The 25,871-nt window shown below is 35.3% G+C and overlaps 2 protein-coding genes across 2 annotated transcripts in view; one reads left to right on the top strand and one right to left on the bottom strand.

The window, feature by feature from the left end:
* LOC102807395 (transmembrane protein 94-like) overlaps positions 1-4,151 on the bottom strand; it is a 42,792-nt gene extending 38,641 nt beyond the window's left edge. The window contains exon 1 of the mRNA XM_085502414.1: positions 3,786-4,151. The gene's annotated coding sequence lies outside the window, so the exon portion shown is untranslated. The remainder of the gene's footprint in view (positions 1-3,785) is intronic.
* A 209-nt stretch (positions 4,152-4,360) lies between these two features.
* Positions 4,361-23,616, top strand: LOC100371410 (growth factor receptor-bound protein 2-like). Its single transcript, XM_006816268.3, has 5 exons — positions 4,361-4,716; positions 4,890-4,987; positions 11,098-11,220; positions 19,185-19,347; positions 20,236-23,616. Exons 1-5 carry the CDS (start codon positions 4,639-4,641, stop codon positions 20,416-20,418), a joined length of 645 nt encoding a protein of 214 aa, XP_006816331.2. The 5' UTR covers positions 4,361-4,638; the 3' UTR covers positions 20,419-23,616.
* The last annotated feature ends 2,255 nt before the right edge of the window (positions 23,617-25,871 follow it).

The raw sequence follows: 25,871 nt of genomic DNA, 5'->3' as shown, positions 1-25,871 counted from the left end.
GATTAGAACCAAAAAATTATATATTATTATGCTAATTATGGGAATAATAGATTTTAACCTAAAACTAATCAGGTTTGCACATTGAACTAGAGCATCTATGTACAAAGTTTCATTGAAATTGAATAATTAGTACTGTAGATATCAATGTGAAAGCTTAAAATTGATTTAATTATGCAAATTAGGCAATTAATATGTACAGATTTTAACCCCAAATTAATCAGGTCTGTCTATTACATATATGGACCAAATGTTATTGAGATATGAGTAGTATTTGAGATATCAGTAAAGTTGAAAATTGGTTAGTTAGGCAAATTAGATAATTATTAACCCCAAAAATAAATCAGGTCTCTGCATAGTCCTACAGGATTTATGTCCCAAGTTTCATTGAAATGTGATAATTCATACTTGATATATCAGTGTAAAAGCTGAAAATTAACTAATTATGCAAATTAGGTGATTAATATGCACAAATATTTACTCCAAAATAATGGATCTCTGCATAGTCCTAGAGTATCTATGTACGGTACACAGTTTCATTGGGATGTGATGATTACTACTTGAGATATCAAAAGCTGAAAATTGATTAATTATGCAAATTAGGTAATTACCGTAAAATCTGTATTAGAAGCCGCATCCCTAATAGAAGTCGCATCCATTCTATTTGAATAATTGAGAACCAAAAGTTCATCATTTCTCATATGTGTAGATGCTCTAATAGAAGCCGCATCCCCTCTGTTGCATTGTACCATTTTAATAGAAGCCGCGGCTTCTAATACAGATTTTACAGTAATATGTACTGATATTACCCTAAAAAATACCAGGTCTGTGCAGTGTTCTATGCCATTTGTGTACCAAGTTTCATTGAAATTTGATGATTAGTACTTGAGATATCAGTGGAAAAGCTGAAAATTGACTTATCGTTATGCAAATTAACTAATTAATATACACAGATTTTTACCTAAAACTAATCAAATCTGCACACAAGTTCAGAGCAACTATGTACCAAGTTTCATCAAAATCAAATGACTGGTTCTTTAGATATCAGTGGAACAGTCATGAATATTAATTATCATGCAAATTAGGTAATAAATATGCATAGATTTTTACCAAAACATAACAAATCTGTGCATTGGCCCAGTGCATCTATGTAACAAGTTTCATCAAAATTTGATTAGTGGTTCTTGAGATAACGATGGAACAAAAAAAGTGACATACATACATACATACATACAGACATACTGACACACAGACAGGGTAGCTGCAAAATGTTCGTTGTACTTGTATGTACCAATTTTAAACTACTGTATATCTGTCCATGCACCCCTGACTGAAATCTGTGTCTAGAAGGAAAGTGATTTTGATGATCTTTAACATTCCTGTAATTCAATCATCTTTAATTGAAGTGTCAAGTGTATCTGTGACAAGAAGTGTATGTAGTTTGATTATGATCTGTTACTCCATGTCAGAGATATGGCTCAGAAACAGCATACATTAATACAAAGTGCCCACCAATCATTTGAATCCAATCTGAAAAAAAAATGAGGTCATATAGATCCAATTATATTCAATATATGTACAATATTTGAACAAAATCTGTCCATGCACAACCGAGATTGATTTTCAAAATGACAGAAATGATTGATTTTGATATAAAATATGATGCATACATGTATATGAAGTCTGAATGTAATTGGTTCAGGCATGTCTGAGATACAGAGGTGGACAGACGAATGCATGAGTGGTTTTATGATAGCTTGACAATGTCATTTTTTATTACAGAATACATATTACTTAACATGTCAAAGACATTGACCTTGGACATTGTTGGAATGTGTTTCTATGGTGATGTTCGTGAATGAATTCATAACGTTTGGCAGAATGTAAAAATGTAGCTATTTATATGGACAGGTAGTAGCAATGTATGTAATGATAAGTAAAATATGCTAAATTAAATTTAAATTAATTATGAAATTAATACCCTATGACCGTAACGTCCAAAACCTCAACCGCATCGTCTATTATTTACAAGGGCCGAATGGGCCAGAACCGAAACGTCCAGCTTCCGATTAATTGGGATGAAATTAATAATAAATAGTACTGATCGTAATTTTTCACAACTTCATTGACTTTAAGAAGGCATTTGATCATGTTGCACATGAAGTTTTGTGGCACACAATGAAAAAGTACAACATTGGAACACATATGACTAACCCAATACAAAAGTTGTATGTAAATGCCAAAACAAAAGTTATTGTTGGCAATCAATACAAAGACTGGCTCCAAGCTACAGTTGGAGTGAGGCAAAGTTGCATATTATCACCAACTTTATTTAATCTTTTTCATGAAAGAATAATGACTAATGCACTGGATGACTTTGAAGGAGGAATTGGTTGTGGTGGAATGAAGATATGTGACTTGAGATTTGCAGATGATATAGAATTGATGGCAGCCACAGAAAGTGAATTACAAGAGTTCACTAACTGACTTGATAAAACCTCAAAGAAATATGGTATGAAAATAAGCAAGGAGAAAAGCAAAGTGATGGTTGTAGGAGCGAACTGTGAATCTCAGCAAGCAATCATACATATTGAAGAATACCAATTAGAGCAAGTGAAGATATTCAAGTATCTAGGCGCTACAATTACGGAAAATGCTAAGTCTGAAAAAGAGGTGATTGACTGCATTGGACAAGCAACGTCTGCGTTTGCAAAGCTGAATACAATTTGGAAGGCTAAAGGCTTAAAAATGGTAAATAAACTCGAATTGCTCAGAGCGATAGTTAATTCAACATGGGTGCAAAAGGTGGATATTGAGCAAGATAAATGAGAAGAAACTGGCAGCATTTGAGACAGACGGTTGCTTGATATTTCATGGAAAGGAAAGAAGAAGACAAATGTATATGTGCTGCAGTTGGTCAGAGAAAATTTGGGTGGACAGTAAATAGAGACAATGGTTGATATGGTTGAGAGATGGAAAATGAAATTTTATGGCCATCAAATAAGAAAAGAGGGTAGAAATGCGATGGTCACAGATGGTCTGGTTGCCATGATTGAAGGAGCAAGAGGAAGGGAAGGGGATGTCCGCAGAGACAATGGAGTGATGATTTGAAGGAATGGGAGTGGGAGAAGTAAGGGTGAGCTGGCGAAGATGACTGGTGAGAGAGATTTATGGCGAATAAAAGTGCATATGAGTGGTGCACCCACAGCCAGCAAGGAGGTTTCTAGACAACTGGACCCCTGTATATGTGAAGGAACGAGTTGTCTAGATCTGTTTCGTTTATCATGACTTTGATAAATAAATTGATAAAATTTAACACATCTCGGTACCTCTAAACCGGTCTGAGCGAGTTGTACCGCCGATCACCATTACGTGCAAATAGCCATTTCATTGGAAATGTACTCCATTGTTAATTATCAGATCGATTTATTTACAGATCTGGACAACTCATCCCGTCAGTGCCGTCACGGGTTAACCCCCGTCACGTATGAGGGGGTCCAGTTGTCTGGGGTCTAGTTGTATCGGGGTCCAGTTGTCCAGTTACCAACAAGGCTCAGGAATTGATGATGACAAGTGCTGATCGATTTACAGCCCTCAAGTGGCTGTAGATTCATTACTTCGGGACGTATCGATAGACATTCCGCGGGGCTGTCCGGTAATTATTGACTGACGCATTGGAATATTAATACATTGTACAAATACAGCGATCCCCAAGTCAGTCTCGTCGACTTTCCACTCTTACGTAATAATGCAAACACTATATTGCACGATACTAAGCACATGTGTACCTGGTATATCGGTTAAACCACAAGTTCGGCAGAAAGCAGAAATACTTTCTTCAAAGATTGCAAAAACTTGGACTGTAGAAAAAAGTCTATACACAAATTAACCGCCTCCGCCATGTTGTTCCGGCGTGTATGTGTGTTATTCCCTTCTTTCCTCCAACAGAAATGTTTGATTTAACTTGCTCTCAGTATTTTTGATTAAATGTCCTAACAAACAGGGATTGATCACCAAACTCATATTTATATTCACTTTATGGTCCAAATTACCGAAAGGTTTCACAAATTCTGTCCCTGAATTCCACAATCGAATTGGCCTCATTCGTACACACAAGTCTGCGTTGATTTTCACTACAAGTTCCACACAACATCACTAACGTTGTATTCTTCCGCCATGAAAGAAAGTACTTTAAATAACCAGTGCATTTCATTGTTTGCAAGAACTCGCCGCCAATTGAAAACAATAAATATTAACTTCTATTACGTATTGTACTTTTAATAATTCCAAGAGTGAATTTTAATTAATTTCTGTATTTAAACCACCCACTTCCTGCTGGCGGACGGATATCATAACTAGATCATACCTCACGAAACAGGGAAATGACTTTGTGTTCGGACGTGGAGAACCGATTTGGGTTAATATACTAGCATTTTAACTCCAAACCCTGGAAACACTTCAACCACCTTTGAAAATTGTGAACGTTGCTTGTTATCTGTCTTTTTAAACCCTCCAATTGATTGTCATTACGCAAGAGTCGAAGAAAAACAACGGGACAACCCACCCACCTTTTCTTGGCGGAAAAGTCGTCATTACGAGCAAGGATCCTCAGTAGGCTGGGAAACCATAACGTTTAAAAACATGGAAGCACTCGCAAAATTCGACTTCACTGCTTCGGCCGACGATGAGCTGAGCTTCAAAAGAGGTGACATTTTGAAGGTGAGATAGATAAACTAACAGACAGTAGCATTAGTGCCACTGGTACTTTCACTTGATACTGCTCTTTTTGTCACAGAAATCATGAACTTTCGTACTTACCATCACGATTGGCATGCTCGCACGTTTGCCAGACGGTGTTATTTATGTTTGTGTCTTATAATTGTTTTGTGCAGGTGCTAAATATAGACTACGATGCAAACTGGTATAAGGCCGAGCTTGACGGGAGAGAAGGGTTTATTCCAAAAAATTACATCACAATGAGACCTCACGAGTAAGTTTTCTTTACAGTGCATACTCTACTTCCGGATTAGTCTTGTTCGAGTTACTCGTCAGTAATGTGCATGTTTACTGCGCTGGCTGACTGTCATGCGTATTACTGTTATCACGATGGTACTGTTTATGAAGCCATGTATTATTTTAAAGAATTCAACTAATAGTAACACTAAATATTGAAATTGTTATTGTTTGTCAAATGTTGTTACATGTACTTCTAAGCAAAGAAACAAATAATCCCATCAATCATACCGAAAAGGCAAGTTATTTTCACGGAGAAATTCCGCCAAAGACATTAATAAACAATTACTATTGGTTGGAAGGAGTAGTACCTCCATTGCCATTGGTTCGAAGGGTGTATAAAAATGCAAGTTTTTCATATTACCATCATTGGTCTTTTGGCCTTCTGCGACTCGGGTACTCCTAGTAGCAAAGATGCTCATTTATTTTACCAGGCATACTTTTAGATTTGTTATTCAAACTCTGAAATGATTAGTACTTGAGTAAGTGTGAACAGCAGTGATTAACGCAAGCTAGCTCCTCCCCTTCTTTGAACACTCAACCACCCATTCCCGCAGCCATCTCCCCCACACCTAAATGGTATAGTCCGACACACAAGTTATTGGCAACTCAATTGACCACGTCCAATGATTTGAAATTATAAAACTTTTCCTCTCTATTCTGTTATTTCAGTATCTGGTACATACTATTATTTATAAATATTGAGATTTCATAAATATTCCAAGTTGTCATTTATTGCTTGTGTCCTGAAAATTCTGAATGTATACATATTGTGGAAATACTGGTAGTAGACTGTTTTTTTCTTGCTTCTTCCTCCTAGCATCATAATTTGCGATAGTGAATATAATACACATTTTTTACACAAATAATTAGAATTATTTTTCATCGACACAGACATTTGCCATCATATGATCTAGCATCGGCATGTTGAGTGAGAATTTAATTCACACAACAGTTTCTTTGATGGAGCTTTCTAGAAAGTACACACATCCACCAAAAAGTAAATCAAGTTACGCCCAATATGACCATTCACAAAAACTTAAAGTACAGTAACTTTATTTCAAAAAATCAATATAATGCAAGTTCATTGTTGAATGAACTTGTCAAAATTACACAACCAAATGTTGAAATCCGGTACAATGTGTTGAGATCATTCATTGGGATCACCAGAGTCATACTTGGCGAAATGACAGTGAACGGAATTTCTGACATACAGCCTAGGAAGTTAACTTTTTGGCAAGGAGCAAAATGCTCTTAAGCACTAAAAAATTAGGAGCAAAATGCTCCTAAACCTAAAATTTTAGGAGCAAAATTGTTTCATGCGTAGAACAAATAAAATGTGTTATGCAAATCTTTGCGAATACAACTACAATCATGACATACTGTAATGAGAGATACTGTTCTGTTACAAACAGTCTTGATTTTTATCCTGGTCGAACACTGCATGTACGATGTTATCAGGCCACTCCAGTTTCACATTTGATAGTCTTGCCCGCACCGATTCCTGCATCCATCTGGGAACAGAACCTGAAGGATCAAATTCGGCCATGCTAGGGCCTTCCAGGCTGATAAGTATTAGATCACCCACATCTTCCGTTTTGTGGCTGAATGTGAGGATGTAGGATCTGATGTCCCGGAGTTTGTTGTTGGGATTTTGTTATGCCCAACCGGCTGAATGAAATTAGTAATCTGCTTATTCGCCATGTCTTGTTCGAGCCGAAAATGCGACAGTGTGACTTTGATTATTGATGTTTCCAACACGGCTTAATTGACACTGAAAAACGCCATCATGTTAGCCAATGAGAATTATTTAATTGACAATCAAAAAGCTGCCGACAGTGTAAAACCGGCATTCATTTAAAAAAAAACTGTATTTTGACTAGAACAAAACAACTGCCAATAACATATTTACAATGTTACTATTTCTTTATTATGACTTTCCGAGTACTTTGTAAATTATTCAAAGCCTAAATATCGTGCACGGTATCTCGTCTAGTCTGACTCGTGCAAGGCACGTTTCAGCTGCGTGTAGGGCTTCAATTTTTACTCGCAAAATACGACAGTTTCTGAAATCTACAAGCTAAATGCGGATACTTACAAGTTTGTACTCACATAGACATATATTTTAGGTGCATTTGCGAGTAGCTACTCGCAACTTCCTAGGCTGACATAATTTATGTCAAGTTTTGCAACCGTTTTTTGACGCACACAATTGGAGTCTTGGCAGTTTAGTGCATCTGTATGTTTGTTTGTATGTGTGCATGTTTTTTTCACTGATATCTAAAGAACCACTTATTAGGTTTTGATGAAACTTAGTACATAAATGCTCTGGCTAATGTTCAAATTGGATTAGTCTTTGGTTGAAATTCGTGCATATTAGTTACCTAATTTGCATGATATCTTGCCAATTTTTAGCTGTTATATGACTTTCACTGGTATCAAAAGAACCACATAATGGATTTTGATGAAACTTTGTACGTAGATGATCTTGGACAATGCGCAGACCTGTTTAATTTTGGGTAAAAATCTATGCATATAAGTTACATAATTTGCATAATGATTAGTCAATTGTCAATATCTCAAGTACTAATCATCACATTTCAATGAAACTTGATACATAGATGTCATAGGACAAAGCACAGACCTGATATGTTTGGGGTTAATATCGGCTTTTCCGCTTATATTTCAAGTACTAATCATTACATTTCAATCAAACTTGGTACATACCGGTATATTCGCTTGATATTGATTTCTGTGTTTTGTTTTCCATAAAATTGTTGGAGTATGAATTTAAATCTGTTTTTTGAACCAAACAAATTAATAAGATACATTTAAGAATCGGTATTCGATTCAAGATGGTTGACAGCAAAAATTCACCAAATCTACAATTTGCAGATTTGTTGAAAAAACATTAATAGCATGTAATGTGTTGCAGAAACAAAATATTGACATATTCAAAACACATAATACGGTACTCGTCAGGCATAGCACCCAGGGTACTCCATTGTTCTCCCAGACTCCATGTCAAGCATCACAGCTAATTACCATAACAATCGAATTCGCATAATTATCAGTTTCCCAAACAAGCATTGTGATACTGTGTTGTTGTTATAAAAATTAGTTGAACTATCTATAATTAATTAATTAAAGAAGAGATAGTCTGATATATTTATATCGTTTTACTCCATTGTATGTTATGTACATATATGTAAGTAACTGGTTCATCATTATTTTGTGTACAACAAGTACAGTCAGTTTTAGTGCCCATGTTTCTGTCAGTTCATATGACATCGGGAAAACATATTTTGGTAAAATTTGTAAAGTCTGCGAGATCTCAAAATATGAAGAAATTAATAAATAAATAATAACAACATTTTTTTTAACAACGGCATTTCAAAACTAAAGGCAGCAATTTTTCATTGATCTATCTATACCTTATGCGTAACGCTACGATCACCGTAACATTGTCAGCTGAGAGGATGAATAGAGTTAATAAAATGTAAACTTTTAAATTCTCACTGCTAGAAATGTCACCATTTCGGACTGCATAGTATATAATAATCTATGACAAAACACAAGGGGGAAATTTTTTTAAAAAAATTGTCGTCTGATTGAAAAATTATCTAAAATACTAGTATACAACCTCACACTTGCAAAGACAACACCCCATTTATTCATTCATTGTGAGAATGTGCCCTTTGACATTTCAATGTACATGTCATCAGGAAGTGATGGAATTATTGATTGCTTGCAAAAAGCCCTGGTCTGAAGGGAAACTGTAACGAAGAGTTGGATTTATTTATCTTTGATTCCTCGTTTTTCACCTTCATATTTCTGATCAGTGAAACCTTATGTTACTGGTACTTGTTATACCAATAATTGGATCAAGACGCACAAAGTTTTATAAAATTGATTTATTTCTACTCAAAAATCTTTATATGTTTATTTATGGGTGGAAGCTAAGATATTTCCTGTGTGTCGAGGTACACGACTTGTGCTATGACATGTACGTGTAGTGTATAATGTTGGGAATAATGTTGCTGCACCAAACTACTAAAAAATTTCAAACAAACGAATAAAACAACCTATGCATTCGTGATCATGATCATGCTTTTCTAACTTTGTTTTATAACCTTGCTTGCTGTTGTATTGTATCGAATAAAGTGGTTATCTTGAAACTTGTATCAAGCCTTGTCGTATGCTTCAAGGATCCTGTTAAAGTATAACTTATGCATTGGTCATTGCTTTTTTAAATACATGTCCATGAGTACAGGCTTGGAACAGTTTGATTAATGCTGTTACATTTATACCTTAATGTGGAGGTGATCTGTTGCACTTACCATATTATCTCCAATAGAAGTGCACACAATCCAAAAATTGCATATACATGTACCACTTATATACGTGTTTAACATAAATTATTAAGTATTTGTACGGTCAAAAGTAATATTTTGATTTTTCAGTACTGGTAAATTTACAACAAATATGATTTTTGGTTTGGGGTTTTTTAGTTATGTTGGAGATGCAAAATATGCGGTATACTGAATTATTAAAATATGACTTAAAATACACTTAGTACTGTTTTAATAAAAATTGCAATTCATTCTTTTTAATCAGATACTTTATACATGCAGTGAATATTACAAGCCTGCATAATAGAATCTCTATAATAATACTATGACCATTGAGATAAAAGACTGTCGTTTACCTCCATGCTATGACCTACTTTGTTTTCATAAATAAATTATTGATGAAGATTATTCCTAATGCATGTTTATTATATTCTGCTGTAAAAACATTTTCTCGTTACTGGGTAATCTAACATCACTATAGGCATTCATGCATTCCTGTAGATGCTCTTATACTATGGTACCAGTAATATCAATATACTTGTGTATTGTTCACTCCCATAGCAGCATGTAGCTCCTGTCCCACACTTCAGCATTTTTACTATTGGTAATTTGCATTTTTGTAGTCCCTGTTGAGGATTTTGTACTTGCATGTGGTGAGCGTTATTTGGCTAGGTCAGTCTAGGGACCATGACGAAGGCCAACTGTAGTCATCCTGTTCAAAGGTGACTGTAACTTTGTTAATGCTGTTAAAACAGTAGACTAAACTACATTGCAAACATTCTTTATCAGTGGCTTCATTGGCTAGTGACTGACTGCTGTTCACATACCATGAGAAACGTTACATTTTATATTGTAATAATTGTCAAATTAAAGTACATAGATGTAGATTCCTTGCAGCCCTGTATATCTACATGTATGCCCCAAAGTTGGAAGATTTTAGCATGGTTGAATTATTTATTAATATTGTTTCTAGTAGTAGTAATGATTCTTTCATTCTCAGCATTTTTGCAAAATATATTTACATTGTACTATACTTTATTTACATTATACCATGTTATAGTTATGAAAGTTTTGTTATGCTGGAAGTTGTTTTCTTTTCTTACTCTGTCATATCATATCTTATATCATATCATAAATCATATATCATATATCATATATCATATCATACCATTCATATATCATATCATATCATCTCTTGTACTCTACTGATTCATACACACTCCATTTATTGCCCACAAAATGGTTTAGAAGCCAGCATTTTATCAAAGCCAAACTATTCCATTTCCTCCCACCAATTTATGGGAGATTATATCTTGTGCATTGATACACTTGTGGCCAAATGTGGTCCGAAGTTTGCCTTGTTTTGCTTCAGCTGAGCTAGAATACATGTTTACATGGTTGAGCTATGTCTGCTCATACATGTACCTATTGCCGTCAACTACAAAAGTTTATTGGAGATGTACTTGACTCGAGCTGAACACATTTACATGGTCATTTTTCCTGGCTTGAGACTGCTTGAGCTATTGGGCTCCAATAAAATACTGTCATGTAAACAAGGTAATAGCATCATTCCCTTTTCTGATGTGTTCCTGCTCACATATGGTAGTAAGAGCAAGTATTTTCTTCAAAGTTAAATCTTGCCCAGGCCATTATAGTTTTACCTGCTCACACTCAAATTCGGCAGCGAGTACAATTTATCTTACAAACTATATAACCATATTTAATTTTCTTACAGTTGGTTTCATGGTAAAATTAGCAGAGCAAAAGCAGAAGAACTACTACAACTACAACCACATGATGGTGCTTTTTTAATTCGAGAAAGTGAGAGTGCACCAGGGGACTTTTCACTGTCTGTTAAGTAAGTAAATGATTATGCTACTTTTCATTCCATAACCCATTGTTCTGGCCATACATTTATTTCTGTAAATTCACTTTGTATTTCATTTTCAAAATAGCCCTGATGTACTGTAAAGAGGTTAATTATTCACTGGGTTTTAATATAGCTCAGGGGTTGCATTAGTGTTCGATAATGTGGAGTCCCTGGGACCCACCCCTTATAAAATGTGTGGGTCCCTTAAAAATATGTGGGGTTCCTGCCGCTACCGCACTTTATTTTTCTAAAATAGTTTTTTGCACGAACTATTACACAATAAACATAAACAGGCATTAATCACATTTATATTGTACTTTATTTACATGTTCATTCCAGCCTTTACATGTCAGCAATCTGCATTATTTACATGGTTTACTTCTATTTTTACTGTTATTAAAATGTAATGCTGCTTGTGAAAATTTTAAATCATTACTGGGTTTACCTTCAAGTTCTTCATAAGCCAAGATAAATGAGCTGGTGTCAGACTTAACTTTATAGACTTAATACGATTCTGTCAAGAAAAGGCATTGCCACATGGAACCTGCCGGGGAGGCGATCTTGCAAATAACGAATCGATCCATGGCTTCTAGAAAAGTGATTCCCCCCCCCCCCAAAGTCACTTGTATTATATAATTAAATAGTTCATTGTTTCGATTAATATTGCCCCCATAAAACAATACACCAAAAATTTGTACATACTAGTACTCAGTAGTACCAGATTCTGAAGTAAATTCGCATCTGGGCAGTTATGGTTTTTAAAAAAAATTAAATGGGACCAAGAAATCGGCGATTTTTCGGCAGATTTTGTTTAATATTTGTTATTTAAATATTTTGCCGTCATTTTTCGGACATTTCAATCTTTCCTGACGCCTAAAATAGAGTTTAAGTTTTTATTCAATTTCAAGAGTACGTTTTTTGTGACTAGCGTGAGTGCGCAAACTTCGTTTCGGTTCGAGTTGTTGTCACTGAAAATTGTTAAATTAGTCTTCAAACGCTTAGTTTATCTTTTGAAAACAACTATTTTTTGATTTGAAAAAAAAAATCATGCCGTTTTCCCGTAAAAATCCAAGCCAAATGATCGTACTGCAACATCGGCAAATCGCTTCCGCGTTGTGTTAAATAACATTAACATATTTAAATGAACTATGGTAATTTGAACACGTTGGCGTTATCCAGCATTTTTATTGGTTAATTGGAGATTTGACCTATTAGGTCAACCATGTTAAATAACATTAACATATTTAAATGAACTATGGTAATTTGAACACGTTGGCGTTATCCAGCATTTTTATTGGTTAATTGGAGATTTGATCTATTAGGTCAACCATGCAAGACAAGGAACATGGCAGATACTCGACAGCATCGAGCGTTAATTTGCGACCGGAATTATTTGCTTACGACGAAACGAAGTCGAATTTTATTTGCATTTCATTACAATTCAACAAATTTGTTTTTTTAAAACTTTATTATAATCACTACTGAGTAATAATCAACAATTGTGAAACTCAACATGACTGGATTGCGCAACCGTGATCATTTGTTGCTCGGCAGTTGTGATCGTGTTTACTTTGTTTAGAATATAATTTCGTTACCAATTAAATTAGGAAAATAAAGTTTATTTCACGTACCAGGTTCGTTAAAGTAATTTTTTGGAGAAAAATTACCCTGGGTGACATTGTAAGTTTTAGGCGGTTAAATTAGCAGGTCTCAGTATTGACTGTCTCGCCGTACTTCAGACGGGACTTCACACTTTCCATTGTGAAATGTAGATGCTAATAGGTGTTTTTGAAGACAATGGCACAGTATTGTACGTGAATTTAAAAGCTCTATGAACTTTGTATGCGGGACAATGGCATCACAAACGCACACAATGCCTTTAGACCTATCATAATACGACCGAGACGTGTGCTCACCGGATGCGTCCCAGGGACTCACCAGTTGAAAAATTCATGCGTCCCACAGAAAAACTATGCTTCCCGGACGCGTAATTCCGCGTTAACGCAATCCCTGATAGCTTATTTTGCTGACTGGAAAATGCGCTAAATTAAAACCCAGTGAAAATGTAAAATTAGCATAGAACACATTATCTAAATGTTTATCCGTGAATTTAAAACCCACTGAATATGCCTGAAATGGTAAATCAACAAAATTTAAACCCAGTGAAAATTAGTCATTTTACAGTACTACCGTACTCGACCGCGTTAGCGCCCATGCCCGAGCAAGCGCCCACCGCCCACTTTTGTGCAATTTTTATATTTGGAGTCACATTCGTCAAAGCCCCCACCCCTTCAAAATGTAACTAATTTAAAACTTGATCTTGCGTAACGAATCATGGTAATTGTTTTTATATGATACAGCGTGGATATCGATCGCTGTGAACATGTTGTGAATTCGTAGAACACTGTAACCGTGCGTAAACTACGCTTCGACAATGACCTGTTAATACAAGTAAAATGCGATAAATATTTCATGCCATATTCAGTTTACCTCTCAAAAATGGCTAGTTACTAGTTTTTTGGAAAAACCATGTTGTTTATTCGCTGAAATCAATTCCAACAGATTGTACTTCGACATCAATAATTCACTTCCGCATTGCGTTACCGGAAAGTCTTCGGGAATTTCCGAAGAATTGCATCAGTACAACACAGCATTCTGATTAGTTAATAACCAACTTGACCCATTAGGTCAAAGGACGCTGCTGTAGGTCAAATCTGCAATTGCATCATGGCGGAAAGTGATTTTCATCGAGAGTTTGCGTACGATCCAACAACTTCGTCAGTGGAAATAATATGACAATTTTGACTTCGACTGTGTTCCAACAGACTCAAATGTTTTTAATTCCGTAAATTATGGTGGTACGTAATTAATATTGTAATAAAATGTGCGTATTTTTTGTGATCATTTCTGTTTCTTCATTGTGAAAATCAATGACGACGCAACTAATTTATTAATTTGATTTTCCCTCAAAGACGTAATCTGTCACTTGATGAATCAAAATTTTCATTTGCACTTTTTTTCGAGGGGGGTGCTCGGGTAAGCGCGCACACCCCTACAAAATCGTGATTTTCTGGGTTGAGGCCCCTGGGCGCTAACGCGGTCGAGTACGGTATATCAACAGTGCTTTATTGTTGACGGCATTGTTGAAGTTGACTTTAAAGACTTTTCTTTATTTTGGCCCAGACTTAAATGCATCACATTTTCAAATATTTCAATTTACATTAACTGAACTCTCTGAAAGTGACATCCTCTAGGTTGTGTTTTGTCTTTTCCAAGAAGAAGAGAATATAGAGAATAGAAAAAGGATTTAGTCCTTTTACAATTTTTATTCATGAAACATTTTTTTGGATAAATAACTACTAGGAAATTGTGTTACCAAAGGAGTGAATGGAACAGCCCTTATGCATGGGGTTACAAATTTGTTATTACCGTATTTATCCGGGTATAAGCCCAGGGTCCTGAGCATGGAAAATTGCCAAAAAGAAGGGGTGGGCGTTTGCCAGGAGATCCCCGGCAAAAAAAAACGAAAATTCGCAAAAATTGACAACACGCAGATCGAACTGCGGCAGGGAATAGAACGGCAAATCACAGTCCCTCTATCACAGGGACAGTGGGCAAATGAAAACATGCAACGAAAATAAATGAACAATATGCAACACTAGAAGTAAAACAAAAATAATGTACTGCTTATAATGTGACAAATAAACCCTAAATAATAAAAATCGACAGTGAGAAATCATTTGAATTAGGATTTTCCCGCAAACACAAACACGCCCAATACGCGTGAACTCAAAATAAATTAAAATGTCAGGGGTCGAACTGCGTAAAATGATTTCCGGTCTCAACAAATTACGAATCAACCGTCATACAACATCAATAATAATTTACAAATTTACATAGTAAAAATTATAAAAATTCATAGCTGTTTGAAAAAACTTCTCAGATCTTTATTTGTACGTTCATTGCCATCTTCGTCAAACTAAAAACCCTCAAATGTCCAAGTCGGCGTCACTGTAGCCGTCGAACAAAATTCCTACAACTTATTCCTGAAGTTCGTCAATATTGTCCCACACAATTTGGACTTAGCACTTTTAATCCACAGATTTCGCAGTCTGTCAGCTTGGCACTTTTTAGCTCCGCTGTCGACTTTGTCGAGCGGAGCTTATCATATGAGTGATTGTCCGTCGTCCGTGTCAATGTTTTACTTTTTAGCTCTGCTGTCGACTTTGTCGAGCGGAGCTTATCATATGAGTGATTGTCCGTCGTCGTCGTCCGTGTCAATGTTTTACTTTTTCGACTTCTTCTTGAAAACTACAAGCCTAAATGCTTTGATACTTGGTGTATATGTACCTTGGGTAGACCTCTCTCAGATTTGTTCATTTCATGATGATATCTTCAATTCTCAAATTTTGGTGAATATTTTTGTCATTTTTAGTAAAAAGTGATATTTTCGACTTCTTGTTGAAAACCGCAAGTGCAATTGCTTTGATATTACATGTATAGGTACTACATGTGGACCTCTCTCAGATTTGTTCATTTTGTAATGATATCTTTAATTCTCTAATTTTGGTGAATATTTTTGTCATTTTGGTAAAAAGTGATATTTTCGACTTCTTGTTAAAAACCAATAGTTCAATTGCTTTGATATTACATATTTAGATACTACATGTAGACCTTTCTCAGATTTGTTCATTTCATGATGATATCTTGGATTCTATAATTTTGGTGAATATTTTTGTCATTTTTTGGTAAAAAGTGATATTTTCGACTTCTTGTTAAAAACCAAAAGTTCAATTGCTTTGATATTACATATATAAATACTACATATAGACCTTTCTCAGATTTGTTCATTTCGTGATGATATCTTCAATTCTCTAATTTTGGTGAATATTTTGGTCATTTTTGGTAAAAAGTGATATTTTCGACTTCTTGTTAAAAACTGTAAGTCCGATTGCTTTGATACTATACATATTGTTCATTTTCTGATGATGTCTTCAGTTCTTTAATTGAAATGTGCATTTCTAACAGCGGAGCTATCTCAGCCGATAGGCTGCTTGTTATTCATGTCTAATCATAATAAAGAGACAAGAAAAATGGGGTCGCTCTGCTGCGATGCTTTTGTTTACAGTATAGCAATCATCTTTGACCTTTATGCATCTGCTTTACTGATTGGCTGAGAATGACATCACTACTAGTATTTCATCATGCAGGTCAAATCGTGACATTGCTGTCTTATCAGACTTGACGCTTATTAATCACGGTGAAAGTTATCATTCAGCAAGTTTCGACCGTTGGAATGTCTCACTATATGGATATCGCGGTGGACTTGAAATAGGAAGTTTTTTTCATCCAACGACAGAAGAATAGTTTTCATGACAGAAATGCAAAAGCGGTGATAAAAGATGGTAAAAAAGTTGGCAGTCTTCAGCGTGACATTGCAAAATTGCTGGCCCCAGTTATGGATTCGCAAGCTGCTACAATATATTTATAAAGCCAAAATAACGTGATTTCAACCATTCTCCCAGGTACGGGTTGCTACAATATTGCAGCATTGTTTTCATTGTCGTCGACGCTAAAGCCGAACGAGTGCAACACTTGCTTAGCGGCTCTCCTTATACGATTTGCTTGAATCGTTTCTAAGGAAGCAAAAACCAAACGGCCGGCCCTTTTTTTAGGGCCATGACATATTTCAAAAAGCGAACTACCGTTTCTGCTTTAATAAGCGGGTAAGCGCGCCCACCCCTACAAAATCGTGATTTTCTGGGTTGAGGCCCCTGGGCGCTAACGCGGTCGAGTACGGTATATCAACAGTGCTTTATTGTTGACGGCATTGTTGAAGTTGACTTTAAAGACTTTTCTTTATTTTCGCCCAGACTTAAATGCATCACATTTTCAAATATTTCAATTTACATTAACTGAACTCTCTGAAAGTGACATCCTCTAGGTTGTGTTTTGTCTTTTCCAAGAAGAAGAGAATATAGAGAATAGAAAAAGGATTTAGTCCTTTTACAATTTTTATTCATGAAACATTTTTTTGGATAAATAACTACTAGGAAATTGTGTTACCAAAGGAGTGAATGGAACAGCCCTTATGCATGGGGTTACAAATTTGTTATTACCGTATTTATCCGGGTATAAGCCCAGGGTCCTGAGCATGGAAAATTGCCAAAAAGAAGGGGTGGGCGTTTGCCAGGAGATCCCCGGCAAAAAAAAACGAAAATTCGCAAAAATTGACAACACGCAGATCGAACTGCGGCAGGGAATAGAACGGCAAATCACAGTCCCTCTATCACAGGGACAGTGGGCAAATGAAAACATGCAACGAAAATAAATGAACAATATGCAACACTAGAAGTAAAACAAAAATAATGTACTGCTTATAATGTGACAAATAAACCAGAAATAATAAAAATCGACAGTGAGAAATCATTTGAATTAGGATTTTCCAGCCGACAAACACGCGTGAACTCAAAATGAATTAAAATGTCAGGGGTCGAACTGCGTAAAATGATTTCCGGTCTCGACAAATTACGAATCAACCGTCATACAACATCAATAATAATTTACAAATTTACACAGTAAAAATTATAAAAATTCATAGCTGTTTGAAAAAACTTCTCAGATCTTTATTTGTACGTTCATTGCCATCTTCGTCAAACTCAAAACCCTCAAATGTCGAACAAAATCCCTACAACTTATTCCTGAAGTTCGTCAATATCGTCCCACACAATTTGGACTTAGCACTTTTAATCCACGGATTTCGCAGTCTGTCAGCTTGGCACTTTTTATTCATGTCTAATCATAATAAAGAGACAAGAAAAATGGGGTCGCTTTGCTGCGATGCTTTTGTTTACAGTCTAGCAATCATCTTTGACCTTTATGCATCTGCTTTACTGATTGGCTAAGAATGACATCACTACTAGTATTTCATCATGCAGGTCAAATCGTGACATTGCTGTCTTATCAGACTTGACGCTTATTAATCACGATGAAAGTTATCATTCAGCAAGTTTCGGCCGTTGGAATGTCTCACTATATCTATCCAACGACAGAAGAATAGTTTTCATGACAGAAATGCAATAGCGGTGATAAAAGATGGTAAAAAAGTTGGCAGTCTTCGGCGTGACATTGCAAAATTGCTGGCCCCAGTTATGGATTCGCAAGCTGCTACAATATATTTATAAAGCCAAAATAACGTCATTTCAACCATTCTCCCAGGTACGGGTTGCTACAATATTGCAGCATTGTTTTCATTGTCGTCGACGCTAAAGCTGAACGAGTGCAACACTTGCTTAGCGGCTCTCCTTATACGATTTGCTTGAATCGTTTCTAAGGAAGCAAAAACCAAACAGCCGGCCCTTTTTAGGGCCATGACATATTTCAAAAAGAGAACTACCGTTTCTGCTTTAATATTTATTTTTATAGACTTGCTGACTGTTATGATTCTGAAAAAAATCAACGGTGAAAGCGCTGCCCTGAAGGCAGAAAGCTGTCACAGCTATTTTGCTTTCACCCCTTGTTTTACGCAATTAACAATTTTTATAAGTATCACGACAGACTTCAAGAAAGTCAACTGTTAATACAACCACAGTCAACGAATAGAAAATAGTTTTTTTGTTTTTTGTTTTGTGTATATAGAAAAAGACCCCCTGGGCGTGTGCCCGGATATGACCTCAACTTCTTTATTGTGTCAAAAGTGGGGGGTGGGCGTTTGTCCAGGCATGGGCTCTTACCCGGATAAGTACGATAATGAGAGTTTCTTAATTACTTATCTAAAAAATGCGAGCAGTTTTATTTAAATTTAAAATCTGTTAAACATGGCGAAAATTTCTATATAATATTGGAAATCATTGCTGTTATAGGACAACATTCTACCCAGAAAGTACCAGGATGTAGGACCTAAAGAGGTTGTGCAGAAGGTGTATTGCTTAGAAATATTTGTTCTTTTGTAGATTTAAAGATGAAGTACAGCATTTTAAAGTCCTTCGTGACGGTGCTGGAAAATACTTCCTTTGGGTGGTGAAGTTCAACTCGCTTAATGAATTGGTGGAATATCATAGATCATCGTCAGTCAGTAGAACACAAACTATTTATCTTGTAGATATGGTCAAGCAGGTAAATCAATATTTTCACAACTTTTAACAGTTTTAGTTTGGATGTTTTTAAAGTTAATTTGTTTTGAATCTGATTGAAATCTAATGTAGATAGAGGCTCTGCTTGCTCATTCCATGTTCACCAGTTCATGGTCACATGGTGTACACTCCTCAGAATTTGGCCAACTCAACTGTCTCTCATGTCTTATCAACCAGTTAGATCATGTCTTAATTAAATCTGGTGATGTTGTTCTATGAACAGTTTGTAAGACTGAAGATGCATGTAGTAGATCTATGTAGTTAGAGGTTTGCATCAGTTTTCCTAAATCGGGCCATGTCTTTAAAGCAACACTTTCATAAAGTCATCAGAACTGCGGAAAGAGGGCTTGCACTTCAACAATTCTTTTACATATTGATAGCTGCCAGTGTTTAGATATCTGCTGAAAGTCGGTTGCACGTTTACAGACTAGTTAGTACCTTGTACAAATGTCAGAATTATGTGACATACTTAAAGTTATTCTTGTACCAATCAATGAAATACATTCTTGAGCAATGTTTATGTTTTGATCTGTGTATAGCGTAATGTGTGCCCGATGTAGGTAAATGCCAACCAGAGAACAGGACAACAAGAAATGAGCTGCAGGATATGTACATGTGCAGTTCTGATGACAGATTTTAATGAGATTGTGTTTTTTCCAATTTTTTTTTCAATCCAAGTTTTCAGTATAAGAAAATAAAAATACTTGGTCAATAAAATAATTGCATCAGAACTTTCCTGCATCCAAGCTAAAATTCGTTTGAGCATCTTTGTTCACTGCAGCATGTAATAAAATTTAGAGTGACACCTCATGGGTAATGTTTTCTGTATTGTGCATCTTTTATTAACATAATTCTTAACTCTTTGTTACAGGAACAAAATACGGTGCAAGCAATGTTCGACTTTGACCCCCAGGAAGAAGGAGAGTTGAGATTCCGTCGTGGAGATATTATCACAGTTCTTGATAAGTCAGATCCAAATTGGTGGAAAGGACAGTGTCACGGTGTAACAGGAATGTTCCCTGCTCCGTATGTCGGTCCACTACACCAGCCGTAATACATTACAAAATATATCAAAAGAATACTGTTATATGCAAGTATTTTTAGTCTCTGGTGTACCAACTTCACTCCACTAGATTCCACTCTGGACTGAGTTTTCATGCAAGATTTATGTCTTATTCAGTCAGAATTGGTCCTGTACACTGAAATGATTTCTTTTATTTGGGGGAACATTTGAAATCATTACTAATGTAAAAATGAACAAAGAAAATGTGTAAGATATTGTTAAATAGCACCAGAGTTTAACACAAGCCCTCTCTATTTGCCAGTGAGAGAGCAACACCTTCTGTCTGTCTGTTTCTCTCTTTCTCTTTTGCCCATCTTTGTTTTTAATTCTTATGTATATTAACTTATCCCAATGTTCAGATCAGTCATGACTCCATTTTTTGAATGGATTTTAATTAATATTATGAGTGCACACATACTGTTCTTTATTTGGTTTTAGTGCAAGATTACAGAAAGGTAATGGGGTATGGTAGACATTGTGTGAGTTTGATTTGACCTGCAATTTGCTGGCAAGCTTGGAGGAGTTGAAACTGAAAATGAGATTTGAAATCTAAAAATCATGCAAATTTGATTAGAATTAGTGATTATTAATTAAACTGGGTTAAGGGAGAAAATAGCAATGCTGTATTGTGTCAAACCTTGAATTTTGTAAGATAAATTATTTATAAAAAAAAAAAATGATTATCCCACCTGTTGGAACACGTGACCATATTGATGATTGCTTTGAAATGGGGTGGAGGTAGGTTTTACAACTGAGTTCCTGTAGATCCTTAAAAAAGTCACGTTTTTACAATAGTAACATATGATATCTGACGACTTCAGCACAGTGTAGACATCTATCAAAAATAAGTCATAAATTTCTATAAATATAGTCTTAAAGGATTCTTAAAAAATTTCCAAATTTCATATGGTGAAACTTGTAGGAAACCCTATACAAAGATTAATAAATTAGCTTGCCTGAGTAAACTGCAGTGGCTTTGTAAATAGAATTAGCACACATCAAAATTATTCTCTTTAAAATTCTGATAGTATAAACAGCATTGTAATATATTCTGAGTCAAGCAGTTACTTTCTGCTGTATTTGAGGATGATCACTATGATGTGTGGATTGCATGTGTCTGAATTATTTTCCATTATATTATATACCATGCATGAATTGATTCTATTGTCTTGGGGTTCTATCAGCAGATTATTCTTACTTTTTCCAAATTGTGTCATAAGTCTGTTGATAGACACAGTTACAAACGTACTTAAAACGCATGTGGTTAATCTTTTTATTGTGTTGATAGATACTTGATGTGAAGGCTGTGTAGTAATGTATTAAATTACCTAGGCTCAATAACATCGATAAACAAATTTGTCTTTTGCGAACCAGTGAAAATCATGATACTTTGTAGCAGTGAAAATTTCTCTTGGGTTCTACACCACTGAATGTCAGCGACTTTAGCATAATTTTGTCTTTGCGAAATCCGTAAAATCTAATCACGAAAATTAGGCATTTTACACTATTTGCATCTGAGACTTGATTGATTCCACTTTACAGATTGACAGCAGTTATGGTGTTTTATTCTTCCTATAGGTTAAAGTTTCTCTGATAAATGAGATATTTTCTTTATATACATGGCATTCTATGGTTTTGCTTGGGGTTTTAGTATCTAAGAATTACTATGAAACAATTGTAAATAAATTTTTTAAAAGTGTCAAGAAGCCTTGCGGTTCTGAAAACTAAAACCATTAATAACTTCTTGTTACTGGAGGTGTAATTCAATCAAAGTTTAGTGAAAATTCTTGTGTTTGTCTGTTATTTCACTTCCAGAACCAGGTGCAAAATATTTATATTTGTTTGGCAAAATGTGTGTTTTTCACAAATAAAAATAAAAATAAAAACAGCAGTCAGTTGTTAAAATGCATATACATGCCAATTCACATTAGTAGTTTGAAGTAAAATTCATTTCTGTGAAAGAGAACTTAAATTTTCGGTTTGACTTGATAATTTGAGGAATATGATTGATTTCCTGCCAAAAAAAAGGGAATTTTCACTGCTTCAAACTTTGTCTCATAAATTTGAGAAGAAAAAAAAGGGAATTTTTGACAAAGATGGTCTTTGCAAAAAAATGATTTTCCCAATAGTAAAAGATTCAAATTTTTAATGTTGAAGTCTCCTGATCAAAATTTATCCTAATTAGAGCATTTTCAGCCAATATTTTTTTAGTTGTATGCTCTTGGTTTATTTTTTTCAACTGAAGAGTCAAAGCAGAGCTTGCCTGATTCATGTGACTCAACACTACACCTCTGCTATTTGTCTTGTCAAACCGCATGACTAGCTATCCTACCGGTAACATTTATTTTGCTTTTGTTCACTTAAGGAAAGGCTCTGAGATGTGTGTCGTCTTCAGAGTTCAGTAAATTAAATATGGTAGACCAGAATATTACTTTTAGATAACATTTACATTGTATCATTTGCAAATGCATGCAATTCTGACCCTGTGATTCACTTATTTTTCTTGTGTTCTAACACTAGATTGAAGTGTCACAATTATGTAAATTAGGTTCCATATTTGGTGGTAATATTTAGTGCTGGGACTTTTCACTTCTATTGTATTCCTGTATTTCTGACACTAGATTGTCACAAAGAGTTTTAGCTTTTAATTATATTATTATTGTTATATAATTTTTGCCAAATTTGATAAAATGACTTCTGCCAGGCTTATGGATTGTTGCAAAATCATAGATATATATTTTTCTAATATTAAAATTATGTAAGCATTTATATACAAACACTGATCAAGTGTAAATCTATCTTGGTATAGCAATTTTCACTCATGCCTGGTTTATGTTATTTTTTAATTTAAGTTATGTTAAACTGCTTTGCAGTGTTAAATATTTCACAATAGAAGAGTTCTCTGGTTGCTTAGCTACTGTATTATACAGAGGTGGGGATGGAGTGTCAATCAATGTTCGTTCACTTCCAGTCAGGAGGAATATGCAGTTTTCAGCAGATATTTTACCATGTCGAATTCAATTTTGTTCCATGCATGTTGATTCTGTATCGTAAGCATCCATGTTACCTTTGAAAAAATATGAAGGGTTTATAAAATGTGAAAACCTTAACCTGCCAGAGACTGTGGAAATTAGTAGGCAACGTAGCTGAGTATGAAATAAAAAGCAGTCTTAAATATGTTGTAATGAACTAGTGTATGTGTCAAGTTCAAATGTTATACTTGCTTTAACTTGATCTTTTGTTAGTCTTTAATACTTAACACATGCATCTTGTGATACAGATGCACATCCATTTATTTTACAGTCAGATTCAAGGTGCCTATTTTAGCGTTGAAAATTCATCAAAATCAAGCCATTTCTGCCATTCTCGAACCAGGTTGGACATCATGGAACCTTCTTGCATTTCGTTTTCAACATTTTGTTTTTCAAATCAGTTCCAATGAAGGCTGCTGCAGAAAGCCAGACTTAAAAAAAATTGTCACCATTACAGTTAAAGTCTTTAAATATTTTTTTTAAATGCAAACATTTAGTATTAAAAAAAATAATTCAGGTCCCAATGGCTTTATTTTATTTGTTAATATTTGAAGATTTGTCATTGCAAATGCAAGTTTTATGCTTGACTGTTGGTTGCAATGGCAATGACTAGTTTCAACTACAAGGAAAGTTTTATACTGTAGAGCAGTTTTCTCAACCATCTTGCGACCATTGACATGATTGTATCATTTTTGATCCAGGCCTCCAAATTGTTTTTCTCAGTTTGTGTGATATTGGAACTTTTTCACTGTAAGGCTGTGTCATCCTAAGAAAAGGGTGATACAGAATTTACGTCAACCAAAGAAAATCTTCTACTAGTTTTTAAGACAAGAGTCGTGCTTATTTAGGTTATTGGTTTTCAAATTTGCTTAAAAAATATGGCAATGCATTTTGTTGACTATGAAAGTCATGCAGTCACCTCTGAATAGACTGTTAATAAACATATTAAAGACAGAGAAATGTGCACATACGTAATTTTATTAGGAGAAAAAGATCCTCTGCATTGCCAACAAATTATTGACCATGATTTGACCATGACATTGTTTGTCAGTCTTGTGGGGAGGGTCCTAAATATGATCTGACTAAACTAATTCCATTTTCCATAAGACATCTATCCAAGTAAAAGCAATATAAAATCTTGGTTCTTTTTGTATAGTTTTGTAATAATTTTAAGTAGACTGTAAATTCAAACGATTCTTGCAGGTTGAACCAATCTGGCTCATTAGTAGTAGCTTATATTTGGGTGTGTACAGCTTTTTGATTAGTTCTTTGACCTACAATATATGTACCTTGTTAGGAATTTAATAATGTAGGAACTCTCATGCCAAATCTATGAATAAAAACAGTCTATTGCCACAAACTTTATAGAGGAGGTCTAGCTTCATTTTTATTGCAATGTATATTAAAACAAAGACCGCTATGGGGGTCAGTAGAAAAGGAATATTGGTGGTCCAGCCGACTATTGAAACATCTTGTACATTAAAGCTGCACTGTGTATGATTTCTTGAAAACCCATTCACTCTCCTCTGTAAGCATCATAAGGGGTTTTGATTTTGTACAGTTCATGAAAATCTTTTCCTATTCATGCAAAATCTTTTCCAACAAAATCCTGAAATCAAATTTAGATGTGCACCTAAAAAAAAACCTTTAAAATCTTCAGTGCAAGCTAAATTCACTACGTTTAATTACCCATTATCCGGTCAGTCAAAATGACTATTTTGAACTGTAGGCCTTAATCTGCGATTCAGCCAATGACTGAGAGAGAAATCTAGGTCAGGGGAAGCCCCATGACCTCGTAGATTTTCTTCAATGCAGGTAACACATGACCGAGGTCTCAGCGGCCATCTTATTCACTCTGTTTTCTCTGCACTGAGTGTGCATCGCAAGCAAAACAGTGCGATTCAGTCGGCAGTTTTTCTCAGCTTAGTTTTCTGAGGTACTCCATTCTGTGCCTATTGGTAATACATGGTGTCTGGTAGGATAACATTTTTCTTATTAGGGACCCACGTCTTTTTGTACCGCACACAAAAAAAGCTGTGGTGACGCATATGGCTACTTTTGTAGGGTTTCATTGTGTCAATTTCAACTGTAATTTCATACGACTCGTGCTTGCCTAGTTCATTTCTTAGTGTAGCTACAAATGGCCAACAAGAAGAAAAGGAAGCACTCCAAGAAGGGCTTCTCACCTCCTCTGGTTTCATCCCTAAAGTCCCCTCAGCCTTTCAGGAATTGCCACCAGGACCTCCCGGGTTGGAACCCCCATAGTAGATGTCATCTTTGTTTGGAATGTGTACAGGGTCTGTTTTTTTTTGCCACAAGGACATGTGTTCAAATTGGGATGCCAAGACCTGGGATCAGCACATTTGTATTGCTGAGGCTGACCGTGTTGCTTGGGCTCACCTCGCTGCCAGT

Source organism: Saccoglossus kowalevskii, chromosome 8 (assembly GCF_978046115.1).
Source record: "Saccoglossus kowalevskii chromosome 8, keSacKowa6.1, whole genome shotgun sequence".
Lineage (NCBI taxonomy): Eukaryota > Metazoa > Hemichordata > Enteropneusta > Harrimaniidae > Saccoglossus > Saccoglossus kowalevskii.
Note: the sequence above shows the minus strand (reverse complement) of the source record. Positions and strands in the feature narration are given on the sequence as shown.

Coding starts and splice junctions, on each gene's coding strand:
- LOC100371410 (XM_006816268.3), top strand. CDS start 4,639: ATGGAAGCACTCGCAAAATTCGACTTCACTGCTTCGGCCGACGATGAG. Junction 4,988..11,097: donor ATCACAATGAGACCTCACGA/GTAAGTTTTCTT, acceptor ATTTTCTTACAG/TTGGTTTCATGGTAAAATTA. Junction 19,348..20,235: donor TTGTAGATATGGTCAAGCAG/GTAAATCAATAT, acceptor TCTTTGTTACAG/GAACAAAATACGGTGCAAGC.